This window comes from Arachis ipaensis, chromosome B5, assembly GCF_059453495.1.
Source record: "Arachis ipaensis isolate K30076 ecotype BB chromosome B5, ASM5945349v1, whole genome shotgun sequence".
Lineage (NCBI taxonomy): Eukaryota > Viridiplantae > Streptophyta > Magnoliopsida > Fabales > Fabaceae > Arachis > Arachis ipaensis.
In genome coordinates, this window is record NC_142440.1 from 111,869,114 (window position 1) to 111,883,840 (window position 14,727).

Consider the following 14,727-nt stretch of genomic DNA (forward strand, 5'->3'; position numbering starts at 1 on the left):
ATTTCATGCAGAATTCAAGCTTGGGCAAGGGAGAGCAATTGTTCGATAGTATAGCATCATGTAGGTTAGTTTCTAGAGAGAGAAGCTCCATCTTCTCTCTAGAATTAGGTTAGGTTAATGATGAGAGAACTTTTGCGTGGTCTAAAAATTTACAGATAAATCCTCGTTGCAAGTATAGTTTCTAAACCTTCAAAAGTCCTTTCATACAAACGTTTTGGGTGTCACAAGTAACAAACCCCTTTAAAAATTGTTAACCGAGTATTCAAACCTCTGGTCATCTTCTCAAGGAACTGCAAGGAAGTATGTTCTTATTACTGGCTATAAAGGTTATAATCGGGGTTTAGAAGGTGAGAAGCAAGTGATTTAAATGACAAGTAAAGTAGATGGCAATTGAAATAAATAAACACTGTAAAGCAACTTTTGGCAAGGTAAGAGAAATTGGAAGTCCAACTTGGTTATCTCTCTCAACAATAATGAAAGTTGAATCTAAATTCCACTTAGTTAACCTTTACTAAAGTAAAGAAAAGTCAAGGGACTAATCAGTTTGACCTTCGAATCCTATTTATTTCCTAAGAAAAAGTTGGGATTATTGAAGTTCAGTTCAATTAGCAAGATAACGATTATCAATTATGCTGAGTTTAATAATGTTGAGTTACTGATTTCTTAACCAAGACCAAAAAGGGAAAAAGTAAAATTGCTGGAATAAAAAAATGTCCTTAGATAGAAAGCAATGGTAACACAAATTAAGGAGAAAGCAATCAATAACTGAAATACCTCAAATAATCATTAATTCAAATCATAACATGGGAAGGATTCATAAGTCAAGTTGGCAACATTTATAGGTACGAATAAAAGCATTAAAGTAAATATTAAACCTGGATCGAGAGTCACTCTTACAAACTAAGAGAAGTCCTAAATCCTAATCCTAATCCTAAGAGAGAGAGGAGAGAACCTCTCTCAAACTAAATCTAAATCATGAAAATTGAAAATTGGCGAGCTCTCCCTGAATGGATGCATTCTCCCTCTTCATAACCTCTCGTCTATGCCTTCTGGACTTGGATTTGGGCCAAAAAGGGCTTCAGAATTTGCTGTGAGCATTTTCTGCAATTTCTGGGGCGTGGCCTCTGTCACGCGTCCGCGTGGGTCACGCGGTCGCGTCATTCGGAGCATTTCCTTGCCACGCGGTCGCGTCAGTCATGCGACCGCGTCATGTGCGTTCTGCTTAAGGCGCGTGGTCGCGTCAGTCATGCGGCCGCGTCACTGCTGATTCGCGCTTGGCACGCGATCGCTTCGTCCATGCGATCGCGTGGATGCCAGTTTCTTCAGAAGCCCCGTTTTGTGCTTTTCTTCCATTTTTGTATGTTTCCTTTTTCCATCCTTTAAGTCATTTTGCCTTAGAAAATCTGAAACTACTCAACACACTAATCACGGCATCGAATGGAAATAAAGGTAATTAAAATAATTAATATTAAAGCTTAGGAAACATGTTTTTCACATACATCACATAATAAGGAGGGGAAAGTAAAACCATGCAATTAATATGAATAAGTGGGTGAAGGATTGAATAAATCACTCAAATTAAGCACAAAATAACTCATGAAATATGGGTTTATCAGTTAATCCATCTTAGATCTAGGTTTTGATTATTGTTCTCATCTTGTTTCTTTTACAATTTCTTGTTTCTACTACTCTATTCTTCTTAGTTCTCTTATCAATTTTACTTTTATGTCTCTTTTATGTTTATGAATGCTCATGTTGAATTTGTTTACAATTAATGAAATTTAATGTTTGATGTTCTTTTATTGATGATTTGAGTTGTTGATCTTGTTTCCTTGCAATTGGTAGTTGGTAGTTTTATTATTCTTGCATTTTTACTATGCTTTCCTTTTATGCCTTCCAAGTGTTTGACAAAATGCTTGGTTAGACTTTAGAGTAGATTTTGAGCATTCTTGGCTTAGAAAGAGTAATTAGGCAATCTTGAGTCATGAAAATCCAACTAATGTTGGTGATCTAGAGTTGTTAGTTAATATCATTTTGAATGACGCTAATCTTTTGCTAATTCAATTAGTGAGTTGATTAGGACTTTTGATTTGAGATTAACTAGTCTTGTTTGACTTTCTCTCATGGAAGATAACCTATATCTTCTTCCAATGTTGGAGATGACGAAATAAGATAAATTCTTGTTTATTATTGTGGTATGATTGATTAATCTTGTTTGACTTTCTTCCTATGTGTTGCAGTTGACTAAATAAGATGAATTAATCATTGTATGACTAGGATAGAAAGCCTATGATCTCAATTCTTGCCATGAATATCTCTCTTTATTAATTGCTTTCCTTAATTGCTCTCTTTGCTTTTCTTGTCATTTATTTTCTTACAAAAATATAAAATCAAACCCCCCTTTGAATTTTCATAGCCAATAGTTGAGCACTTCATTGCAATTCCTTGGGACACGACCCGGAGTCTAAATACTTCGGTTAATTTTCATTGGGGTTTGTACTTGTGACAACTCAATTTTTGATTGAGATGATTGTTTGTTGGTGTAGAACTATACTTTACAATGAGAATTCATTTTGTGTGAAATTCTATACCGACATGATAATTTTCATAAATCATGAACCACATCTTAACTCAATCTCAGCCACCTCCTCATGGTAAGGTGACACATATTCTACATTTTAAATCTCACATAAAGGCTCTTAATGTTTGCATACAAAAGTATAAACCTTGGGTAATAGACACTGGTCCCACTGACCATGTGTCATATTGCCTCAGAGATTTTTCTGCAACATTTGAAATTGATCTGATCATTGTCAAACTCCCTAATGGTACTTCCACTGTGAGCTGCATCATGGGAATCATTAAGTTTTCAGAAAATCTTTATCTTACCAATGCATTGTACATTCCTTCCTTCAATTTTAAACTCATATCAGTGTCGAAGCTAGCTGCATCATTGCATTGTAAAATGACTTTTTCTGATATAAACTGTGAGATACAGGACAAACACACAGAGAAGATGATTGGTATTGCTAACTCTGTTGATGGTCTATACATACTAAATAAGCACAGCATTGCCTCTCTTGGCGAACACCATAATGCACACCATATCACAGCACCCACACAAAGAGCACACATGCAGCATTTATGGCATGATAGATTAGGTCATATTCCTAATAATAGACTAGCTTTTATGAAGCAAACTTTCAATTTCATTGATTGTACAATAAATGAAAATCCTTGTGACTCTTGTCAGTTAGGAAAACAAAGAAGATTGCCTTTTTCTCAAAGTGATACTGTTTCTGATAATAATTTTGATTTACTTCACATTGATATTTGGGACCACTTGCTATTTCGTCTATTGATGGCCATAGATATTTTCTCACTATAGTGGACGACAAGTCCAGATTTACTTGGATAAATTTGATGAAGTCTAAGGCTGAAGTAGCATCTTTGGTGCAAAATTTTGTTAAACTTGTCAAAAACCAATTTGAGAAATCTGTAAAAATTATTCGGACTGACAATGGTCCTGAATTTTTAATGCCAACCTTTTATGCTTCATTTGGAATTTTGCACCAAAGGTCATGCATTGAGACGCCACAGCAAAATGGTGTTGTTGAACGAAAACATCAATACATTTTGGCTGTGACAAGGGCCATTATGTTCCACGCCCAAATACCTAAGTGTTATTGAAGTTTTGGAGTGATCCACGCAGTCTATTTGATAAACCGAATTCCCACACTTCGTTTACATGAAAAATCCCTGTTTGAAGTACTGCATAAATCACTTCCCCATATCTCTCACCTTAGAGTATTTGGTTGTTTAGCATATGCAAACACGATCAAGAATAGCAGAACAAAATTGGACCCTCGTTTAAGAAAATGTGTTCACCTCGATTTCAGGGAGGGTGCCAAAGGTTATCTGCTTCTTGATCTGATTTCAAAAGAAATTCTTGTGTCTCGAGATGTCAAATTCTATGAAAATCATTTTCCATACATTGCTTCATCTCAGTTGCCTATTGATTCTCACCAAGAACCAGCTTTTCAGCAACATAATACACCCCATGTCATGCATGATTATGATTTGTTTGACCACCACATGACCGATCTACACACCCCTGCTTCCAATCCACTCCACACTAGTCAACCTACACCACTGATAAACCCCCTTTTTAGGGTTTATCTTGTGTTGAATTTAGAGAATTTTATCAACCTTTTCTCACATTTATTCAATGAAATAGCATGGTTTTGTGATTCTCCCTTAATTTGTGCTTAGGTGTGAAAACATGCTTTTAGACCTTTAATTTGATAATTTTGATTCACCTTTGATTTCACTAGATACCTTGATGTGTTTGCTAGTAATTTCAGGTTGAAAAGGCTAGGAATGGATCAAATGAGTAAAGAGAAAAGCATGCGAAATGGAGAACACATGGAAAAGCCAAAGAATTGGATGAGCTCATGGACGCGCACGCGCAATGTACGCGCACGCGTGGATCACGAAAACTCAAGGGACGCGCACGCGTGTTGTATGCGTACGCGTCGATGCTGGCACATGATTTTAAAGTGAAAACGTGCCCAGCGAATTCTGAGAAGCTGTGGGACCCAATCTAAATCAACTTTGGCGCCAAAAACACTTAAAAGAGCCAAGGATTGAAGAGCAAAGGGGATTCCATCATTCTACACACATTAGGATTAGTTTTAGTTAGTTTTAGAGAGAGAAGCTCTCACTTCTCTCTAGGATTAGGATTAGGTTTAGTTCAATAATCTTAGATCTAGGTTTTAATTCATGTTCTCTTCTACTTCTACTTCTGAATTCTTTGTTGTTACATTCATCATTCTTCTATTCTTTTCGTGTAATTTCTTCTACTTTGTTTTTATACTTTATTGTTGATCTACTCTTGTTTCTTTTATTTTCTTTCAATTCAATTTGAGGTAATTCATGTCAATAATGTTCTTTTTATTGTTGTTGTTAATTTCTTGCAATAGTTGTTGTTAAATTTTATTCTAGTTGTCCATTTATTATGCTTTCCTTTTGTGCCTTCCAAGTTTTTGTCAAAATGCTTGAGAGGATGTTAGAATAGAATTTTATGTTCTTGGCTTGGAAAGGTAACTTAGGAATTCTTGAGTTACTAATGTCCAAGTGATTGATAGTTGATAGCCATTGACTCTAGTTCTCATAATTCAATTAGTGAATAGCTAGGACTTATGGACTTGGATTGATATAGCTCATTTGACTTTCCTTTACTTATTAGAGGATGATTTAGTGGGATTGATCCTTGCAATTATCATATTGTGGTTAGTGATAAGGATAGAGATCCTTGACCACCAAACCTTGCCAAGACCTTTTTGTCATTTGATTTCCTTTATCATTCACTTTTCTTGTTTCCTAATCAAAACCCCAAAATATACATGTCCATGACCAATAACAAGAACACTACCCTGCAATTCCTTTGAGAGACGACCCGAGGTTTAAATACTTCAGTTTATAATTTTAGGGGTTTGTACTTGTGACAAACAAATGTTTGTATGAAGGGATTATTGTTGGTTTAGAAACTATACTTTGACGAGATTTCAATTGTGAAATTCTATACCATCAAAAACCCACTCATCAACCACACATACACACTACCACACAACCCACAGATATTGAATCCTCGAGTCCAGCATTGCATGCACAACCCACTCATTTAAACATTCAACATCAAAATGTATCACCATCTTCTCACCTCACACCGAGAAGATCATCACGCATTAGTAAACCACCAGCATACTTAAAAGATTATAAATGCATGAATATTACTAATAATCACAACAGAGAAACTTCTTCCAATCAACGATATCACATCTCCATGTTTTTATCATACAAATCTCTTTCACCCATGCATAGTGCATACTCATTAGCTATCTTGAACATTGAGCCTAAATGCTATGAAGATGCCATACTTGAACCTTGTTGGCGAGAGGCCATCCTAGCAGAATTGGATGCTCTGAATAAGAACAAAACCTGGACATTGACTTCCCTTCTGAGTGGTAAGAAGGTGATTGGTCGTAAGTGGATCTTTAAGGTCAAATATCACCCTGATGGTAGTGTTGAGCAACACAAAGCTCGTCTCGTGGAAAAGGGGTTCACTCAAGTCCCCGGAATTGACTATAAAGACACGTTTAGTCCCGTTATCAAGCTAGGAACACTGCGGTTATTTTGGCACTAGCTGCTGTCAAGCGATGCCATTTGAAGCAAATTGATGTTAATACCACCTTTCTACATAGTGAGCTTGATGAGGAAGTGTACATGAAACCCCCCGAAGGTCTTGCGATAGCTCCGGGTCAGGCTTGCAAGCTTGAAAAGTCTCTATATGGGCTTAAACAAGCTAGTAGGCAATGGAACTTCAAACTGAAATCTGTTCTGATAGAGTTAGGATATAATCAGTGTAAATCTGATTACAGCATGTTTACTAAATCCCAAAGTACTGGTTTTACAGTTATTTTGGTTTATGTTGACGATTTAGTGTTGGCAGGGGACGATTTGCTTGAAATTGAAAGGGTGAAACAGACTTTGCACGACAGATTTCGGATTAAGGACATAGGTGATCTCAGGTTCTTCCTTGGCTTAGAGGTTGCTAGGTCTTCAAAAGGCATAGCTTTATATCAGCGAAAATATATTCTAGATCTCTTGCGGGACACTGGCTTTGAGCATTGTAAGCCTGCCTCCACTCCCATGGACTATGGGGCGAAATTGAGCAAGGATGATGGAGATAGTCTGCCTGATTCCTCCGATTATAGGAAAATCATTGGAAAACGGTTGTATCTCTCAAACACAAGGCCGGATATAAGCTTTGCAATTGGCAAGCTCAGCCAATTCTTGGATTGTCCCATAACTAATCACTTGCAAGCGGCACATAGGATCCTCAGGTACATAAAGAACTCTCCAGCAGCGGAGCTGTTCTTCTCGGCCAATTCCGATCTATCTCTCACTGGATTTTCTGATTCTGACTTGGCTAGATGCCCCGACTCGCGACGATCGGTTTCAGCTTATTGCTTCTATGTAGGTTCCTCCCTTATCACTTTGAAGAGCAAGAAGTAAGTAACCGTCGCAGCTTCTTCCTTTGAGGCAGAGTATCGGGCTCTTGCACTGGCCACCAGAGAAGCTCAATGGCTTAGTTATGTGTTGAGAGACTTAGGAGCACCTCTTGGTAAATCTGTGAATTTGTACTGTGATAGTAAATCTACCATTTATATTGCTACTAACCCAGTATTTCATGACCGTACAAAGCATATTGAGGCTGATTGTGACATTGTGAGGGATAAATTGCAAGAGAGCTTAATTCATCTTTTACCAAATTCTACACATGAACAAGTCGCAGACATCATGACTAAGCCTCTGGCACCAGGACCGTTCAACACATTGTGTAGCAAGCTTGGGTTGTTGGACATTTTTATGCCCAACCCTCCCAGCTTGAGGGAGGGTATTACCTGATATAACATAATGCTGTTAGTTGTATTTATAATGATTTAGCCTTCCTTAGTTCTCCCTAGTTTTGTTAGTGCAGGTTAGCGTAGTATATATATACATATGCAGTTAGTTGCTGTATTAGTTGCCGTAAACATTTCTTGAGGAAAGTCATAATGAAAGTTAACATTATTGGCTCATTCTCTTCATTGGCTCTGAATCTGAACTTGCTTCCCTCTTCCCTCACACACCTTTAACAATTCTTAATTTGCTTGGTCTCTTGATTGTTGTAATGGGTGTTTAGTTTTTATTTTACTTGTAGCTGGATTTAATTTGATATGGTATATGGAGTTGTTGGAGTTGATGGTTTGTTTGGAGTCTTTCTCAACTTATATTTATTATTGTTTTTATACAATGCAACTGTCACCTCCAACTCTCATCATTTTTTTTTATTTGTCTACCACTTTACCATGAATTTGTATTTTTCTTTAGTTTGCACAGTAGAGTTAAGGTTTCTTTGGTTAGTTTTTTTGTTGTTGAAAATCATTACTAATTTGAGGTAATGACCAAATCAGTACTCGAAAGATTTAAACGCTGACATTTTAGTACCTGACTATTGTTATTGACAAAATAGTACCTGGATGTTTTAAAAATTTGCCAAGCGTGTCTTGATGCTTGCAGGACCATGGCTCCGGCGAGTAAGATGCTTACGTGTTCACCGGTTTTTGCTGACAAGAGAAATTTATTTTGAATTGGAATTTATAATTAAAAATATTATTCCAAACCCTAATCCCTCCCCCTCCCTCATCGTAGCCCCCTTTCCCTTTCCCTTTCCCTCTCCATCGCAGCCCCTTCCCTCTCCCTCCCTCTCATATCATCTCATCTCATCTCATCTCATTTCTGCAATAAAAAAGAACAACAATCTAATATCTCAAAATTCCATCTTTTCCAAGTAACTACAAAGCAAAAATTTCGATTCTCTCTCTCAGATCAGAGAAGAACAGGACGAGAATTTGAAGAAGAAGAAGAAGAAGCTACAATTCCTGAACATCCCAGAAATCTGTTACCTTTTCTTCCTCTTCGCATTCTCTCTCCTCTCCACCGCCGCCGCCATCTTTACCGTCATTTCCCTCTACACCAACAAAGCTGTCTCCTTTTCCTCCACCATCTCTGCAATCCCCAAAATCTTCAAGCGTTTGTTCATCACTTACCTCTGGGTCACACTTTTGATGTTCATCTGTAATTGTCTTCGCGATTTTCTTGGTTTTGTTTATTATAGCAATTGATACACAGAACTGGTTTATGCCGATTTTCGCGGTTATTGTTGGTGTGTTGGTTATTGTGAATTTGGTGCAGAATGTTTTTTACTGTTTTCAAGAGTTACCATCACCAAGGAATTGATAAGAGTGTTTTACATGATCATCTTGGTAAGAAATTTGGGGGGTTTGTAGGTGGATTTTTTCTTTTTCTTCTTTTTTTTAATGTAATTGATGGAATATTGTAATACATTTGGAAAGAAATACAAATGGTATTGGTAGATTATAATTTGAATTGTGATATTGTGTTCTGTTGTGCATGCTTCTATCTGTGCCTTTATATGATCTGCGATGGGAGGGAGAGGGAAGGGGGCAGCGATGGAGAGGGAAAGGGAAGGGGGCTGCGATGGGAGAGAAAGGGAAGGGAAGAGTGTGTTGGGGGGCTGCGATGGGAGAGAAAGGGGAGAGGAAGGGGCTACGTTGGGTAGGGGAGGGCTGCGATGGGGAGGGAAAAGGAAGGGAAGAGTGTGTTGGGGGCTGCGATGGGGATGGAGGAGGAGGGGAGGGGGGCTACGTTGGGTAGGGGAGGACTGCGATGGGAGGGAGATGGAAGGGGAGTCTGCATTGGGGAGGGAGAGCTTAGGGTTTGAGGGGTGGTTTGCCATGTCACCAAAATACGGTGGCCATGTCAGCATTGTGTTTGTCGGAGATTTGCTCCGGCGAGTTCGGGGACACGTTTGTCAAATTTTAAAATTTTTTAGAGACTATTTTGTCAATAACAAAAGTCAGGTACCAAAATGTCAGCGTTTGAATCTTTCGGGTACTAATTTGGTCATTACCTCTTACTAATTTATTACTGATTATCATCACTAAACATTGAATTTGTTGCTATTTGCTGAAAAAGATGGCGTTGAGGAGGGAGAACAACGCGGGTGCACCACGGCGTCGGCAAATAGAACAACGCACAGAGAGGGGAGAAGGACGGTGTTGAGAGACTAAGCAGTGAACACGACGCGGAGAGAAAGACTGAGAACGATGCCGATTGCTGGGCTGGACGACGACAACAGAGACTAGAGAAGAGTAGAGGTGGTGATTTTGTTAAGAGAGGGAGAGGGAATGATGGTGACGGATGGCAATGAGAGGAGAGGTAGAGAGAATATGAGGATTTTTAAAATTAATAAATTTATAACGAGGACATTATAGTAATTTTTTATTTAAAAAAAAAACAATTCAATTGGTCTTATATCATTAATTGGTTCAAATAAAAAAAAAGCCAGTTTATAATAAAAAAAAAAACAAAACCATTAAAATAAACCAAATTTAATTAATACCACATGTCAAGTATTAATTGGTGGAGATTTTATGTCTTGAAAAAAAAAAACGTTTCTGGTATCTTTATAGTAGTGGCTCCCTCAAACAATAATTATAGATGTGTGTGGTTAATTTTTATGAGAAAGTATAGGGAGCCAATGACCTAAGCGTACAATGTGTACAATGAAGGTTTGGAAAGTATTAGAGATATTATTATTAGTATTACATTGTCCTGTCAAGTTACACTTTTGGGATGAGTGGTTTCAAGACATGGTATAAAAATTCCAGATCCAAAAGGTCACAACCACATGATACCAATGAAAAATAATGCGTCAAATTTCACAATCCTCTAATGTAAACACCGTACATTACAATCACGTACAGCCATTACCACTCTTGCAAGAAAAGCAACGAAGTTAAACATGCAGAAAATTTGAAATGTAAGTAAAGAACCACTGCATCTTGCTGTTACATATTGTGGAACTGAAAAAAAAAAAAGTAAGTGAAATCCAAATCAAATGGTAATTTTATTTTTTAAATAACGGAATGGATCTGAAATCCAAATCATATTTCAACGATTTCCGGGATAAAAGTTCCTTCAGTTTTTTCCATTGAGTTGCAGAGTGAATTTCTTCAAGGACAGAAGAATTTCCTTCAATCGTTTCTTGGCATCTTCATCAATCAAATCACCATCATCGTTAAACTTTGCCGGAGGCTGGAATGCATTTAGGAAGAACTCAGGTTTATTTATGAAATGCAGATCGAGGAAAACCCCCACTTGGCGGAGATGATATTGTGATCTTCCTCCGCCAAAGCCTCCTCCGGCGCTTACAATGGCCGCAGGCTTACCAGCCCAAACATTTGGTGCTCTAGATGCCCAGTCAATTGCGTTCTTCAATGGAGCTATAATAACATGAAAGAGAAAATTAGTCAAAAGAATCACACATTTTTACATTTGATTATCTATTAAGTTCTGACAGGTGTTACAATCTTCATACAGTAAGAGCCGATACGTAATATGCAAAAAAACATCAATTGATGTTTCGAACTTTCTTGTAATTACTCTTCGGTTTCTTGATACAAAATTGCAAACAGCTAGTTTCAAAAATCAAAACTGAAGTGAGGACAGTGTTGAGAAGATTTCTAGAGAGTGAAGCAACACTGAGGCAGAGTAACAGAAGCAGAGAAGTGTAGTAAACCAGAACTAGAAAACTAAGGAAAGAACAGAATTGAGTGTGGAATTCAATAACCAGCACAAGAAAACTAAGGAAAGAAGAGGAGTGTGGAATTCATTCTCTGTATATTCGTATCAACCATGCTAGTTGTACACCAAAATCAACTACAAGTATAGAATACACATTAAAAATGAGTTAAACATGTCTGATTTGGTGGCTGATTTTTTTTGGGTACATAGCATTTTTGTATTCCTATTCATATGGTTGACACAATAGAATCCTGAAGCGCTGATTTTTATGAGTTTGTTACCCAGCTATGCATAACAGAAAGCTGTTATACTATAACAGATTGTGACTGAAAATGTAACAGCCACACAACTAACCCATGCTAAATCAGGAAACTGTCTCCTAACAACTAAACTATCCTTAATAGCTGTAAAAGAATCAAATTGAGATCAACATAGGTCTGAAAATTGCCCGACTAAGCATGAATTGTAGCAGTATGTGCTAATTACAATCCATGATAAAAGTGCACATACAATAAAAAAGGATTCCCCATTACTTCTTCCGCTACTATCACAAAAGAAACTTTCATGAGATGAAGTTGAAAAGAAGAGAAGATGAAGAAAAGCAAATACATATCAGGAAAGGATTAGAAATTAAAATTATGCTCCAAGTTTTCAGGACCAAGTAGATACAACCTTGTACAAAAGTGCACATGGACATAAAAATTCGGAACCATTCTTCTGATATTGTTGCATAAGTGAATGCTAATTAAGCAGCCTCCATAATAATAGAAAGAGAAAAGTTTAATTACTTTGTTAGTCCTTGAAATTTCACTGAATTTTTAATTAAATCTTTACATTTTAAAATTTTGTAATTAGGTACTTATATTAGATAAAAATTTGTAATTAGATTTTTACTAATTGTTAGTTTTTAAAAAAAGAGCATAACAATTCTGGAAAATATTTGCTTCAGAACATTTCATAATTTATCCTACATCAAACACAAAAGAGAATATCTCATAAAAACATTTGTATTTTTTAACAAAAAATGGTTAAAAATGACCTAATTAAAAATTTGATGGAACTCTAGGCATCAATACATGCAATGGACTTCAACGGAACATTTACACTAAGGGCTTAGAAATCAGAAATTTAAGAACATAATCAGATAATAGAAGAAAGCATTTAGATCAAGCATCTTTGATAAGCCACACTAATCATTACATCATCTTCACTAAAATATGTTTTCTTGGAGTCTAACATAACGTTCGTTCTTCAAATTTCCTAATTTTTGCTGCAAACGTTATATTATGTACTAAAAAGGAACACAGACAGAAGATGTTGTTCATAGAGGCTTCACCATCATTACTGATTTTCTTTTGCCCTTCTTCTTAAAGAGTTATTATTTATTAATGACAATTGAGCAATTATTGATCCACAAAAATTGTTTAGTAAAGTTAGTGCAGGTACCTGCAATTGAGTAATTATACTCGGGGGAAGCGAAAAGAATGCTGTCAGCTACAAGAATCTTCTGGCGAAACGCTTCAACTTCTGGAGGGTAAGTCCCTTCCTTCTCAAGATCAGTGTTCAACAATGGCAGTGGCGAAATGTCAATGTACTCAATTTGGAGGCCTTCAACCGCAGTTTTGCTTAGCTCAATAGCTACGATTATACAATCATCAACTCCGAATAAGAAATTTTGACTAGATTTGATTTGTGCTTTTATTTTTGATGTTTTGTATTTTTAAAATTTTGCCAAAATGTAAAACAAATCCGTCTTTTATTCCCTCAAATATTATAAAAGTTTGACAAATTTGACCGATTTAGCGGCAAATTTAGTCAAGTTTGTAAAATTTTGTAATATTCGAATGTCTTCCTTTAATATTACGTGGTAATTAAATCATATTTTAAAATAAAAAATAAAAAAAGGCAATAATAAAATAGTATTATCTAAAAAATAAATAAAAAGGTATACAGCAGAAAGCAGATGGTAACACTGACCTGAACGGACAAGACCTCTGTTGTAAGATCCCTTTCGCAGCGAACCAGAAAGCGCCGCAACCTTAATCATCTGCGAGGAAGTTCCACTGAGTGCTGCCATGTCTTTCTTTGTCCCCGTTGTTTCAGTTAAATATTTTCGATGGTGTGGAATGAGGGAAGTGTGATATATATATAAGATTTTGGGGTTAAAAGAGCGTGTCGAATATTTTAGAGGGAGTGGACTTTGGGAATACGGAATGAATTCAAGTTTGGGGGTTCTAATTCAAATTCGTATGAGTTCAAATCCAAGGTGGAATGTAAATATTGGTAAAATTAAATTCGCATTACGAAAATGTTACTTATCCTTTAAATTTCAGTTTATGATCTGTTTTTGAATTTAATAATATTATTTTAATTTTTTATATTCATTTTTACAGTATTAATTATTCAAAAAATTAAAAAAAATTATTTATTTTTTAGTTTCTCTTTTTTTTAAAAATTAAATAAAAGGATAATTTTTAAAGAATACTTAATGGCGCTGGATTTTTAAAAAATATTATTTTAATTTTAATATGATATGATTTTATAATACATCATAACCATGGGAATATAATCATACTAACATGTACTTCTTTATTAATATTACAATTATGCCGGCTGCTTTCTGAGGTGGCTGGATTCATCGTCATTCAACATTTATGGCCGTCTTTTAGCCGAGAGAGTGATGCCATGAATACGTAGTGGTGACAACCCTGCTTTCTTAATAGACTATTGCTATGGAAAATACTACTCTATCTCTTTTAGAAAATAGCGGTTACGTTTGATGTTTATTAGAAAAGTAATATATTTGAATTACTTTTTAATAAATTAAAATATAATTATTTTGAAAAAGAAGATATACTATAATGGATCAATGAGGGAGTTTTTTTTTTTTTCAAAATGTCTAATTAATAATTAGACTCTAATAATTATTGAGCTTGTCGGTGATTTAAAAGGAAAAAAAAAGGCAAAGTAGTTGGTGCTTCTCACATCTCAATGATTTGGCTATCCTCCCCAATTTTCAAGGTTTAGTAGCTTGCATAATTGTTTTTTCATTATGCATTTTATACATTTAAGAGTGAGGAGTTGATAGAATTGGAATTGATTTGATTTGGAAATCAAATTATTTGTTTAGAATAGACAATAAAAGAGGGATTGAATTAATTTCTAAATTCATAGATATCACATTATAACTAAATTCAAATTTTATATATATATATATATGGTGACGTCTTTGGTGGATGAAAGTGTTTGGTGACTAAGATGGCTAAATGATGTGTTTGGAGGAAAAGTTGACATGTGGAAGGAGATATGTAGTTGATAGTGAAAACAAGATCTACTGAAGTCTTTGAAAAGAGTAATCTTTTGTCTAACGTTAATAGTGACAAAGGAGAATATAGTAAATTTATTATGTCAGAGTAAGTGAAGCTTTTCTCAATTTAAAAAATTTATCTGATTTTGCATCGGATTTAAAATTTTAATATTAAATATTTTAATTTCATAACAAATTTAGATGCC

At 35.8% G+C, this 14,727-nt stretch overlaps 1 protein-coding gene across 1 annotated transcript; it reads right to left on the reverse strand.

Annotated features, from left to right (window-relative positions):
* Positions 1 to 10,322: 10,322 nt before the first annotated feature.
* On the reverse strand, positions 10,323 to 13,518 carry LOC107643758 (NADPH:quinone oxidoreductase). The gene is made up of 3 exons (XM_016347488.3): positions 13,192 to 13,518; positions 12,661 to 12,852; positions 10,323 to 10,913 (listed from the first exon to the last, which is right to left on the reverse strand). Exons 1-3 carry the CDS (start codon positions 13,289 to 13,291, stop codon positions 10,609 to 10,611), a joined length of 597 nt encoding a protein of 198 aa, XP_016202974.1. The 5' UTR covers positions 13,292 to 13,518; the 3' UTR covers positions 10,323 to 10,608.
* Positions 13,519 to 14,727: the final 1,209 nt, after the last annotated feature.

Coding starts and splice junctions, on each gene's coding strand:
- LOC107643758 (XM_016347488.3), bottom strand. CDS start 13,291: ATGGCAGCACTCAGTGGAACTTCCTCGCAGATGATTAAGGTTGCGGCG. Junction 12,853..13,191: donor CAGAGGTCTTGTCCGTTCAG/GTCAGTGTTACC, acceptor GTATAATCGTAG/CTATTGAGCTAAGCAAAACT. Junction 10,914..12,660: donor GTATAATTACTCAATTGCAG/GTACCTGCACTA, acceptor ATGTTATTATAG/CTCCATTGAAGAACGCAATT.